Source organism: Denticeps clupeoides, chromosome 19, assembly GCF_900700375.1.
Source record: "Denticeps clupeoides chromosome 19, fDenClu1.1, whole genome shotgun sequence".
NCBI classification, from domain to species: Eukaryota; Metazoa; Chordata; class Actinopteri; order Clupeiformes; family Denticipitidae; genus Denticeps; species Denticeps clupeoides.
In genome coordinates this window covers 383309-396766 of record NC_041725.1, presented here as the reverse complement: position 1 = coordinate 396766, position 13458 = coordinate 383309, and the positions used below count along the sequence as shown (strand labels likewise).

General features: G+C 39.6%; 1 protein-coding gene across 1 annotated transcript in view; it reads left to right on the top strand.

Moving 5' to 3' along the window:
• The window catches only part of dot1l (DOT1-like histone H3K79 methyltransferase), a 43014-nt gene that overhangs the window by 21739 nt on the left and 7817 nt on the right, over positions 1-13458 (top strand). Inside the window, exons 18-25 of the mRNA XM_028962106.1 lie at positions 186-323; positions 416-541; positions 2162-2388; positions 2468-2584; positions 3905-4007; positions 4170-4316; positions 11192-11276; positions 12023-12528. Coding sequence (XP_028817939.1) covers positions 186-323; positions 416-541; positions 2162-2388; positions 2468-2584; positions 3905-4007; positions 4170-4316; positions 11192-11276; positions 12023-12528 — 1449 coding nt within the window. The remainder of the gene's footprint in view (positions 1-185; positions 324-415; positions 542-2161; positions 2389-2467; positions 2585-3904; positions 4008-4169; positions 4317-11191; positions 11277-12022; positions 12529-13458) is intronic.

The window sequence follows — 13458 nt, the reverse complement described above, 5'->3', positions numbered from 1 at the left end:
CTCCCCGAGCACCTGTCATGGCTGCCCACTGCTCACCGATGGTGATTGACTTTCAGATTATGTAGAGATCATTGTGCGTCACCTGGATATGAACCTGTTTTGATGTGCCTTTTAACTGTGCTGTTAATCTGTGTTCCATAATATTTGTTTTGATATTTGGTCTGTCAAACATGTTTTTGGCTTAGCTGGGTGTGAAAGCTCTGACGCTGGAGGACTTGCTGCAGGCCCAGAAAGAGATCTCTGCCCACAACTGGCAGCTGAAGGAGCAAACCAAGCAGTTGGAGTGTGATATGGCTGACCTGCGTGACCACAGCCTTCTGCTGGTGAGACCTGTATATACATCCTGTAACATAGAGTATGTTATTGTTCTCTCTAAATGTGATTTACTTTTTTTTTTTTTTTTAATTTATAATAGCTGAAGTCTCGATGTGAAGAGCTGAAGTTGGATTGGGGCTCTTTGTGTTTGGAGACCCTGCTAAAAGAGAAGCAGGCTCTACGCAGACAGATCTCCGAGAAACAGCGGCTTTGCCTGGAGCTGCAGGTACTTTATGCCTCTAACATCTATGGTTGACTATCAAAGGAAGTGTTTTGGGTAATAATAGGGCAGTGGTTGCCTAGCGGTTAAGGAAGCGGCCCCATAATCAGAAGGTTGCCTTTTTGAATCCGCCAAGGTGCCACTGAGGTGCCACTGAGGTGCCACTGAGGTGCCACTGAGGTGCCACTGAGGTGCCACTGAGGTGCCACTGAGCAAAGTACCGTCCCCACACACTGCTCCCTGGGCACCTGTCATGGTTGCCCACTGCTCGCTAAGGGTGATTGGTTAAATGCAGAGGACAAATTTCATTGTGTGCACCGCATGCTGTGCTGCTGTGTCACAATGACAATCAATCACTTTCACACTTCACTTCACATTTGCAAGTCATTTAAGTTTATAAGTTGTGTAGAGTTAGAATAGTCCTCTGTTGCCCGAACATGGCTGGTTTTAGACTTGTCTAGATGATTAAACAGTAATCACGTCATCGGCTTCTTTACTGCGTGCTAGTAAAAAAAAAAAAAGAAGAAGAAAACTGGCATTCTGGCAGTGTTCACAAAATGTAAAAAGCTAGAGTATTGGAAATATTTCAGTTCGGGTGGGGTTTGGGCTCAATTTTAATCACTTTAGTCGGCATCTGGTCAAGCTTGCATGGTATATGATCAGTCAGCAAATATGAACTTCCGGTCTATAAAACCTATTCTTTTCGTATGATTTGCTGCTTGTTAATTTGATTTAAGTTTGAGTCTACCGTCGTCACGTGATTTGTTTTAATTATCGCAAGAAAGATGTGAATTGTACTGAGGAGGTGAAATGGAATATAGCGTCCGTAGTACGCACAAAGAAACTGGGTACTTGATGGGTCGGGCTATGTCAGGTTTAACTTTTTAGGCCCAATTACAGCTCTAATTGCTCAGCATGCCAATGTTTTTTCACTTCTGTGGCATGAGATGCGAGGAGTGTTTTTTTTAGTTTTTAGTTTTGCATTAATATGTCTTGACTTGAATGTTTAGAATGTGTGTGTGTGTGTGTGTGTGTGTGTGTGTGTGTGTGTATATATATATATATATATATATATATATATATATATGTGTACAATAAGCAAAGACCGGACAGGAGACAGTTAAAAGTCAGCATGGGCAATTACAGTAAAGTGAGATATGTGCAGGTGGTATTTGAATACCAGGTATCATGTTATGGTCAGAATGTTGTAGACCAGACATATATATATATCAAATATGTTTGGAAAAGTGTTTGTGTTCATTTATCATTTTTTTTTGTTTATCAGATTTCTTTGTATAATATGGTGTTTTGACTTTTTAAAATATTTTTAATGTAGAGTACCATCCTTAGTATCAATATCGAGTTTGAAATTTCAGAATCGTGACACCCAGATTTCACCCAGTGCATGATTGCTTCACTTCCTCGTAGCTATTGTTGATGTTCGCATGCTAGCATTAGCTTTTAATATGCTAAGATGTCCAAAATTCAGTTTAATTGTATTTAACCTCATGTTATGATTTCCTCTTTTCATTGTTTACTGTCCTTAGTGGCATTCATGAAATTACATTATGTAATGTTTTCAGGGTAAGTGATACATTTTTTATAAATCTGCTCTCCCTTCTCCAGATCAGCATAGTTGAGCTGGAGAAGACCCAGAGACAACAGGAGCTTCTCCAGCTGAAGTCCTATAGTCCTGGCCACAGCTCACCCTACTGTAAGAATTTGCCAGGCCTGGAGCCCCGCCCTCCTCTGGAATCCGAAACTGCCAAACTGGGCCTGGGATCAACTTCTGTGGGCTTCAATAGTTTGAGCCCTGACCTGTCCAACAGCACAGCATCGACCTGCTTTGAGAGGTCTGAAGCCAAGAATGAATTGCTGTCATGCTATCTTCCTGTTTCCTGAAAATGATATAATACCCTCTACCTGTGACAGTCGTAACAGACAGCTGGGCCAGCCTGACTACACACGCTTTTCTCCAGCAAAGATTGCACTACGGCGCCATCTCAACCAGGATTCCGCTCTGTTCAGGGGGCTGGCTGTTCCTCACAGGTTAGTATTACTCTTTGCACAGCTGCTTTTTAAACCATTTGGATATTATACTTTTAGGACTATGCTAGCAAAGTTTCAAATACATTTTCATTAATAGCATTTAGTTGAGCAATGTACATCAGTGCTTTGTAGGCCAGCTGATCTACTGAATAGCTACATAAGTCCTATTAAAGTGCAAAGATCCATACAATTGCACAAAAAGGACAATCAGGAGAATAAACCTTGTTCTGTAATGGAAAAGTTGAGGTATTTAGTCCAGATGATTCTCCTTTAAAAGGTGAGTCTTTAGTCATTGCTTGAAGATAGGTAGGGACTCAGACATTCTAATGACAATAGTAAGTTGGTTTCACCATTGAGGAGTCATGACTGAAAATGGCCATGATGCAGTCACTGGAAGCCAGTGCAGGTTTCTTATCATAACTGTAGTGTGTGAGATTTTTTGAAGACTGTAGACCAGTCTTGTATTCTGCAGCCTTCTGCATGGTTTGAAGAGGTTGTACAGCCAGTAGATCTTGCTGTAGTTAAGTACAACTTATCAGTGTGGTGTATATTTTTGTGTGAGACTAGTGGAGCATTTGTTAGGGCTGGGCGATATGGGTGAAAACTGTATCTAAAAAACAATATCAGTGTTTCATATCAGTCAATATCGATAATTATTGAATTTTTATTACCCAATTTTAAACAAGGACCAGGAGAAAAATATATTACATTTTTATTTTAAACGTAATCTTCCTCTGATCATAATCCCCTCAGTTAAGACTAATGTAAACTATGGAAAACTCAAATAATTAAAATGTCAACATGAGTCTCAAGTCACAACGAACACTTATCTCTCAACATTTAAGGTGCAAAATGCTTAATAAAAGGGGCCAAGCCTCCACGTCCCTTTTCTACCCCCACACACACACACACAGAGACAACTAATCGTATCACACAGACATATCCTATCACACAGCAAAAAAGCAATCACCTAACTGGAATAAGACACATTGACTGGTAGCCAAGCAACCCAGTTAAATGCTACCAGCTGGGCTGCTCTGCTGCCACAACACATGACGTCATCACTGCATGTCCAGGGCTGCACGTGTTTAAAACTCAGGCAACAGGCTCGGGCGGGGGTGTGACCGAGGCGGACCAGACATGACACAGATGAAGAATAGAAAATATCGAAGGTTTTATCTAACACATTTTTTTATTGATATCAGTCACGTGTCTATCACAATACACACAAGTATTGTTTTATCACCCAGCCCTAGCATATCTCTATCTAAAAATTCAAGTATTATAGGATGTATTATTCATTTAATGGCTGTGTTCTAGGGTGGATTTGGCAACATACCCTCCATTACGAGGCAAGCAGGGCAGTCCCTCACCTAGCCCAGCAGAGTCTTTGCAGACTGGCACACACAAAGGCGCAGAGCGGGTAAACTGTCACCACCAATTAATTGTCTTTGTTTTAATTACACAGTGTGTGTGAGAGAGGGGGTGTAACCCAGAATAACCTCTTCCTGTTATTCCCAATGTTTTACATGATGTTTGTATAAATGTCTACTTAATGTGTGATTTTATTTTCTTCTGTGCTTAGTCTTGTAAAGAGAAGAACCTGGCTGGAGGAAGTGATATCATTACTTCCCTTCCCATTAGCATCCCCCTGAGCACTGTGCACCCCTGCAAGCTGCCTGTTAGCATTCCCCTTGCCAGTGTGGTATTACCCAGCCGAGCTGAGAGATTGGTGGGTACCTCATCAGTTGTTTAGTGGTAATTACATAGATGAATGTGGGACAGTCTGTATTGTGATATTGCTCAATTCAACATTACTTAGTGTACATGTGTACAATACTACTTGGTGTACAAAGCAAAGAGTTTGTCATTGTGACAAGCATAGCAGTTCATGTTGGTCATTCATTAGGGCAGACTTTGGTTAAACCAGCTGCAAAGGTTATGATTGACACATTGCAAAAGGGTAAAGGCTCTGCTGAAATGAATATGATACATCTTTTCAACAACACTGTACAGTGATGTATAATATTCTTGGCTGAAAATGTCCAAATAGGAGCTGGTGGCATATGAAACCCTTTTCTTTAACTGGACTGATCCACTTATATTGGAAACAAGGCACACATCTCTTGTTGTGTGATATACAGTTTGTGAAACTTATTAGGCATACAACCAAATCCCAAATTTCTAAGCACACACACACACACAAAAAGATTTATCATTTAATTCAACAAAGGTTGTTTGCACTTTATGTAGCCCAGTTTCTTTGTTTAATTGCCTAAATGTTAAATGTAGCACCAAGTTCTGGAGAAACTCTATCTCGTTTTACTAGGTACTGTCTTAACATCTTTCTAATATAGCTGAAATGACAAAGTACTAGAAGGTCCCTGTGCAAGTCTTGGCTGCCCACTGCTCACCAAGGGTGATTAAAAGCAGAGGACACATTTCATTGCGTTCACCGTGTGCTGTGCTGCAGTGTTTCACAATGACAATCACTTCACTTTCACTTCAACGAAGTATATCTTAGCAACTTCTAGGTCTGTTTGTGTATTAGTATAGTATTTTTATAAAGATACCAAGTAACTGGGTCAAAGTAAATAAAAGGCATTACAGTGACCTTCACAGTCATTGGTGGATTAAGTTGCATGCTTGACTTAAAGAAGAGATTTTTTACTTATAAATAAATCCCCCCATTAAAATACCACTTGGGTAAAAGTACAAAAGTATTTATCTTTAAATATATATACGTGACAAAAGTACAATTACAGGGATGTTTATGGTTATAATGTTCTTTTATTAGTTAGAGAGTGCTTGCTTGATCAACTAAATTTAGGTCAACGTCAAAACAGTCAAAAGTGACTTAAAAAAGTGATCTTAAAATAATTTTTCCTTAAAATTATCATAAGCACAAAATATTGAAGGCAAACCATTTCCATTAGGAGAAACACATTTAATATTGAATAAATATTAGTTACAAAACATGGCCAAGTCATATTTTCTGTAATGTTGTATGGCTGGACTTTTTGCCCCACATCAGTTAATTAGTTTGCCCTGAATTTCTTTCTTGTGCTTTCATGTTCATGTGCTGCCATGTGTTCCATGTTACTTCTTGGTCAAGAACATCTTAAAGAGCTATTATGCAGAGTTGAAGTTTTAGCTTATAATACAATTATACAACTGAATGGCAGCCTTTGGGCAGGGGACTATCCATCTCACTCATCCTCTTCACAGCGAAGCCAGGGCAGAGAATATTCAGCTGAACTTTCAGACAAGACATATGCCTGCTTCAGTCATAGACATACTAAATGCGGGCTTGAAGCCCTATTTGGCTTTCGGATGGCCTTTTAGTTGTTATAGATGGAGGCATGATCAGACACTGAAGATGTTGGTGAAACCACGAGGCTTCCCAAAAAATGTGGACACTGAGAGACAAGTTAATTTTGTACTAACAGGACATGACATAGTAAGCTGCCCACAACAGGATAGGACATTGGTCCTGAACTCAGCCAAAGACTGGTCAATGACAACAGACATTGGCAAGCAGCTATGTTTTTCTTCTGACTTCACAGTCACCACACCTGAAACCCGACATAGTCCTGTGGTTAGCAGTGGAGAACCATGTTCGTTGATTTGACCATGCCTTGAGAGCAGGGCTTCTAAGGCGTATGAGAAGTGGTAGTCATGATACACTGACATGAGAAAGGCAGAAGAGCAACAACCTATCAAGTCAGAGTGGCTGCTGTGGCTTTGTGACCTTGTTAACCAATTGTTTCCTGAAAGATGTTTGCTTCATGTCAGCAAAGGCTAAGAGGGTCTTAAGGATCACTCAGAAGAAGCAGAGAAGGAAAGCTTCTGACTCTGGCTGAGAATAAATGATGAGAATTAGGGAAAGCAAGAGGGTATGTGTTAACAACAATTTATTTTTGCATAGCCCAAAACCGCAAGCAGTATGTCTCATTGGGCTTAACAACCACTACAGATGACAGGAAGGAGTAGGGACAAGTATTATTAAAGTATTATTATTAAACGGTATTAACCCTAACCCACTTATCGATTCATTACTTTAACAGTACTTTTGTTGGTACTTTTTTTTTTTTTCCATTAATAAACCACAAGAAATAACAACTATTTATTTTTTACGTGTAAAATAATTATCTATAGCTTAGTCAACACCCATGTTTGAGCAAATATCTATAACACAAAACCAATGATTTGTATAATAAATAAATATACACAATTGTCTGGCAAATGAATTTACAATCATTTAAAGGACCATAGTTGGAGCATGCAAATAGGCTGCAATAGAAAAAAAAAATCAACATATTGGCCTTTTCTGGCAGAAGCCGGAACCTGAGGCCTGAGCACAGAGGTAACTTGTAAATGGTTGTGAAGAGTGGCAGTTTACTGGATGTTCAGCCGTTGGAATGGGAGGCACACTTTTGTAATGTTTAACCATTAAGTCAACTTTAGGGTGAGAGACGGGTTTTCATTTTGGATCCTCAACCTCAACTGCTTGTCCTCCTGCAAGAATAGCTCCTCTAAAGCTCTCCTTTTTATGTGCATAGGAATGGTTTTCTCCCTTTTCCGATCTTCTAATTCTGATTTCTCCTTTTTCTGGCGCTCTGTGTCTGTCATCTCTTCTGAGAGCCATTTTATTGGTCGCACATTGGACTCAATAGCTTTCCTTCTCAGCCTGTCCCATGTTTAATCACTTACTAACCTCCCTTTGAATCTGGGGTCCATTGCTGTAGCCTCATGCAGGAAGGCTTGGATGTAATCATTCTGTTAGTGCTGGGAGAGGTTCTCCCACACCTTCTCTTTGATCGATGCTACAAACATTGTATCTTCATCCTTCATAGTAAAATGCTCTTCTAGTTTTTGAAGGATTGGTATGATTAGCGATACTTCTCTCTCTTATATTTAGCCACCGAGCAGCTAATGCACCTCAAGTCCCATCCCCATACACTGCTCCTTGGTGCCTGTCATGGTTGCTCACTGCTCACCAAATGCAGAGGACACACATCATTGTGTGCACTGTGTGCTTTGATTGTCTGCACTTTTATATACTTTTAAACTGTACACATTCAAAAATGTGCTACTTTTTGAAAATGAATCAGGGTTTTGTTTAAAAAGGTGCAGATTCCCACCAACATTTAGAAAACTGATTTCACATATTGTAGATATTTTATTGGAGTTAAATTAGTCTCTCCAAAATAAAATATATAAGTAATTCATGAAAAAAAAACTACTTAAGTCCACTAGTAAATTGACTTTAATTTGTTACTCTTCCACACAGGATTTAGTCATCTTTAGGGAGGTAGTAGCCTAGTGGGTAACACACTCGCCTATGAACCAGAAGACCCAGGTTCAAATCCCGCTTAGTACCATTGTGTTCCTGAGCAAGACACTTAACCCTAAATTGCTCCAGGGGCACTGTCCCTGTAAATACTGATTGTAAGTCGCTCTGGATAAGGGCGTCTGATAAATGCTGTAAATGTAAATGTAGTCATCTGAAAGGAGATGTGGTAGCTGCACATCTCAAGCAATCAGTACGCATGTCAAATAGTACAATGTCTTCACAATAACCTGCACCATATTGCTAAAAAAGGAGGTGGGGAGATTTTAAAGGATTAATAGTGTAAAAACAATGAAGACCATGTGGTGTGGGAGAAGAGAATAGAGTGTGTAGAAAAAAACTCTTTCTCCCTCCACACAAAGCACTGTATTCAACCACTCCAATTTGATGTTACCTGGCAGAAAGAGGCATGGCACAGTAGAGGTTAAAAATGAACAGTTTCTAATTTATAAACACCGGTAAATAATTATTGTAGTTACATGTGAATATTGAATGTAAAAAGGTACCAAGGTTACAGAGAAAATAAAAATGAGAAGAAAGAGTAAAGAGGGAGAAGAGAAAGAGAGGGGGAGATAAAGGCTCAGAAGCCTTCCGGCTTCTGAGGGAAAACCCCCTGAGCAAGAAGCTCAGAGGTCCTTTTTCCACATGTAAGCAGACTTTTATACCCCTGGCCTACAGGAAGTTGTCACTGACCAATCAGAACCTGTTGTTTCTGATGTCACGCCCCCGGTGCCTCCCATTTGGGGAAGACAAAGAGGGTGGGCGGTCCTGACTGCTGATACTTCACATGTAACCGTCAGACAAAAGGCATGTAAAAACCGGGGTGCCGAATCTTCATGCACAACCATCGACACAGGAATGTCACACTTCCCCCTGCAGACATCTGTTATGCAAGGCAAAAGCAGGCTCCCTTGATGTCCATTCTTACAGACGGCCGGTTGATCCCCTGGGGCACTCGAGTATTCAGGGTCCATGGGGATCACAATTGGGTCATGGTTGTGTATCTGCTTGCTTCCTGGTCAGTCGGGAATTCAAATGTAGCCGATAGTTGTGGTTCTGTGTCCTTTGCGATCTTCATGCGTCTGAGGTCACCCTTGTAGGGAAACCTGCCTTCTTGACATAGATCAAACACAGCAGCATACATAGAATATTCAACTTGATCCAGGGCTTTTCACACTTGGTTGGGTTCTTTGTCTGGAGTGTGATGAATTTAAATGGTTGTAGGTTTGCATACAGATTGTGCATGTAGAAAAACAGTGTTCATCGTACATTAAAACCAAACCAGAAAAACAAATGACAACAATGATCAAATACTGTAATGCAAAAAAAAAAAAAACATGTAAATATAGTGGGAGGTTTAAAATGATATCAGGGAATTCATAACTCCGCAGATTTGCACTGACTGACTGAGTCTAATCAACAACAGTGGCCGGAAAAATAAATAGAAATAAAAAGTCCCGCTTGTTGCCATGTGATTGGAGAATTACACCTTTATTAGGGAATTCATAACTCTGCGAATTTGCATCGGCTAACGAAGTTCAATCAACAACAGTGGCCGGAAAAATAAACACAAATAAAAATCCCGCTTGTTGCCATGTGATTAGAGAATTACACCTTTATCACTAAAAGCTATTATTTGAGATTATGGCATTGTTGAGGTGTTCAGAGAGAGAAACAGTTTCCCATCAATTTAAATTCTGATCCTAAACATTTTGATCATCCTGAACATGAATTTAAAATGTAAACAATGAATTTTAACAGTGCAATTTCCAATCCCTGATCAGTTATTATCAAATTGTTCACCGTGGGACATGGTTAATGATGTTCAATGTAATACCGGTAATCTAAAATGTCACAAATCCTGATTATTACTGGTTACAGTTTGGTTTGTGGGTTCATCTATTGTGCCAGCCATTTCTACATGCCACATTGTAAGTGATACAGTAATTAGTCTATGTTCATTTTATACCTTGTCGGAGTGGATCTGGATTTAGAAATGCCTCAGTTTCTACGGTCCCGGGCTTTTTAGGATATGTAGATCCTTTTTATTTAAATTAAAGCACATAGATTCTATTTCTCCCTATGCAGTAAAATTCAGATAAAAGAGACTTACGGTCACAGATCCACATCCGAGCAAAGGTATCACGTCGGGATCACCATTTGTAAAAACAATGAAGACCATGTGAGAAGAGAATAGAGTGTGTAGAAAAAAACTCTTTCTCCCTCCACACAAAGCACTGTATTCAACCACTCCAATTTGATGTTACCTGGCAGAAAGAGGCATGGCACAGTAGAGGTTAAAAATGAACAGTTTCTAATTTATTAACACTGGTAAATAATTATTGTAGTTACATGTGAATATTGAATGTAAAAAGGTACCAAGGTTACAGAGAAAATAAAAATGAGAAGAAAAGAAAGAGTAAAGAGGGAGAAGAGAAAGAGAGGGGGAGAGAAAGGCTCAGAAGCCTTCTGGCTTCCGATGGAAAACCCCTTGAGCAAGAAGCTCAGAGGTCCCGTGATGTCCATTCTTACAATAGTTTGGTGGTCTTTTCATTTGACACATTACTAGGAATGAAATTTTCAGTTATTGAAAACAGAGCTAGAAGAACTGAGAGGCAGTCCTTAAATAAATATAAACACTGTAAGAAAAAGATCACATATGATGCACTAGTCCGTATGGAAACAGAAACATGGGCTATGAAGTTATATTGTTCTTTTGCTAGGTAGAATTTGTAGTTTTGGACATTTAGAGAGTCCGCGTGTTATGTGGATATAGTATTCTCACACCAGACTTTCAACATTTTCACACCTGCAGATTGACCATACATGTGCCAAAATGCTTCCTAGTTGAACATGTATATCTCATTTTTGTCACAACATTAACTTATGTGAAATAAAGATTTGAAATAAGTATGCCTCTAATAGTTAAAACATGGGCAGTGTCTTTCATCAGTTTTCAGAACTGGATTTTACTCACAACAAATAAATAACAGCTAATATAATTCTAATATTCCAAATGTTTAGGATATAAAGGGGGACTAAGAAGGGTCTTTCAATGGAAAGAAAGGCCTCTTCAATAAATACAAAAGGCAAAAGCTTTTATCTTATCAAAGCCCTTTTTTCTTTTAGGTGGAATATTTTTAATTAGTACTTTTTTATGACTAGGGGAAAGACTTAGTTCAAACTGATCTGAGTAGAAATTCTTATTTTTATGTCTGTTGGTGAGTGTACTCAGTGGAATCTTCTTGTTCCAGAGGAGCACACCAAGTCCTGTGTCCCAGTCTCGAGAGCTCTTAGCTGGACAGACTAATGGGAAGCAACCTCTCACGCCAAACTCAGGTACCCTAATCATCCTGTTCACCTCACTGATATCCCCTGATCACCCTGGCTTTGTAAATAAAATAAATGCAATGTTATCACAGCTGCCTTATGTTTTTTGTACAATTGCACATACTTCTGTGCTTGTGGGGGGGCATGTTTTCTATCTAGGTCAGGGTTTGGTAGCCCGTGGCTCTTTCATCCTTACACTGGCTTTGGAAAATATTTTTATAATATCCCAGACAAAGCTCTTAATCAGTTTGTTCAGTTAGAGAAGCATTTCAAAATCTGACTCCTCTTGGAATGTGTGAACAGTTTGCAATATTTAATGTTTAATGATTTGCATCTGTTGAATTTAAGTAAGTTGTGTAGAGTTTTCCTTTCCTAGCGACCAGTTTTCCTTTTCCCCCCCAATCATGTTCACCCCACTCCACCAGTCCACACGTGCAATCTTCAGGAACCGGCAACCTTCCGTTTGCAGGTCCGTTTCCCTCAATGAAATCTCACATGACAGCCTCTTGTGGGAGCTGGATCCAAATGGCTCTTTGGGTGTTAACACTTGATCTGACCTCTGATCCGCACGTTTGTTGAGTGACCTGAGCCTCTTTCTGACACTTGTCCTTTTTTAAAATAGTTTTAAATATTATAGCAACCTTCAGTCTTAAGAACTATTAGTTAAAATTATTCGAACATTTGGAAGAAAATGAATCACTGTTAATTTTGTATATGCTATTTTTAATTGAAAGAAATAATTATGTGTGTTTCAGGGTATTTGCCGAACTCAGCTTTGGTGAATGGAGGACAGTATAACTCTGTGTTGTCAGGTGATCAGGACCCTGCACCATCCTCACTGTCACTTCTCTCTGCACCACTTATGCGGGTTTCTGGGCACGGCCCCCCGGCCAGCCCATCTCACACCACTGGTGGGGTTCTGCAGTACGCAGATGGCCCTCCAAAAATACTCCATGAGGAGGTGTGTGTAGGTGAAAGACTGGATAATGAGACCTCACAGCGAATTTTCTTCTCCTCTTTGGCACCCTCTGCTCGTCTCCAACACAGCACTGGACAGTCCTCTCATCATCACCATAGCATTCTCCACCACTCCCCCAGCTCTCAGCATGCATCTGGTCTGCAGGAGGCACGCAAGCGGAGCAGACGGAAACGCAGCTCTACCGGGGGTTTTCCCACATCTGGATCCCCCAAGAGGCGTTCCTATATTGGACAGGACGCATGTGGCCATCAATCAGGATCCCCACTCAATATCAACTCCATGGTGAGAGCCTTCATTATACATATCAACTGTCATGACAGTTGATATGTATAATCATGTCATGACAGACATGATTAGTTTGTATTTTGTGTTTTCAAATTTGTTAGCTAAGATGGGCCAGCACCAGATGCAGACATATCAGCCATAAACCTAAAACAGGCATTAGTGTTAATTTGTAAATTTGTACTAATTTCAATAAAATTCAAATCAAATTATTCTCATAACCCAGACATTCAAAGTTCAGTTTATATGTTATATTGAATAGTGCATCAGGTTTAATTAAAATATTCATATGATGGTCCATATTTTGACTGGCTATCATGTGTTAGAGCGATGACGTCCTGTGCATCAGGTAATCTAGTTTAAAGTTCATAAAAATACTGCAGACCCAACAAATCAAGTGAAACAAACCCTCCAATCTATCAGTAATCTGTGGTCACTCCTGGGTTTATTAAGCGCAGTGCGCTTATGGGAATTATGAAATTACTTATGGGACACATTCGATAATTATCATACGTCTGGCAACACTGGAAGTTCATGCTTACTGACCAGCACTTTATAGTACCCATCTTTTCCATGTGATTCGCTCCTTAAATTTGTTTCAGTGATTTGTTTAAAGTTTTGTATGTTGTAAATTGGTTTTGTTAAATGTTTTTAACTGAAATGTTAATTTGATTTGCAAATATCAGACATCATTGTCAGGTGAAGTGTTTTTAGTTATTGAGAGAGAGGGATGCGAAATGGATGCTGATGAGGTGAAACGGAGGCTAGCCTCTGATGATTTGTTTTAAACAGCCACAGCATATATTCCACCCTCAATGACCAATGTACAAATAAGCCAATAAACAGTCCTAGAAAAGAAAAATACAGAATGTCAGTATATAGATCAAAAATATCTTTGTTAAATATTACATATGTACAGATTTGGAATAG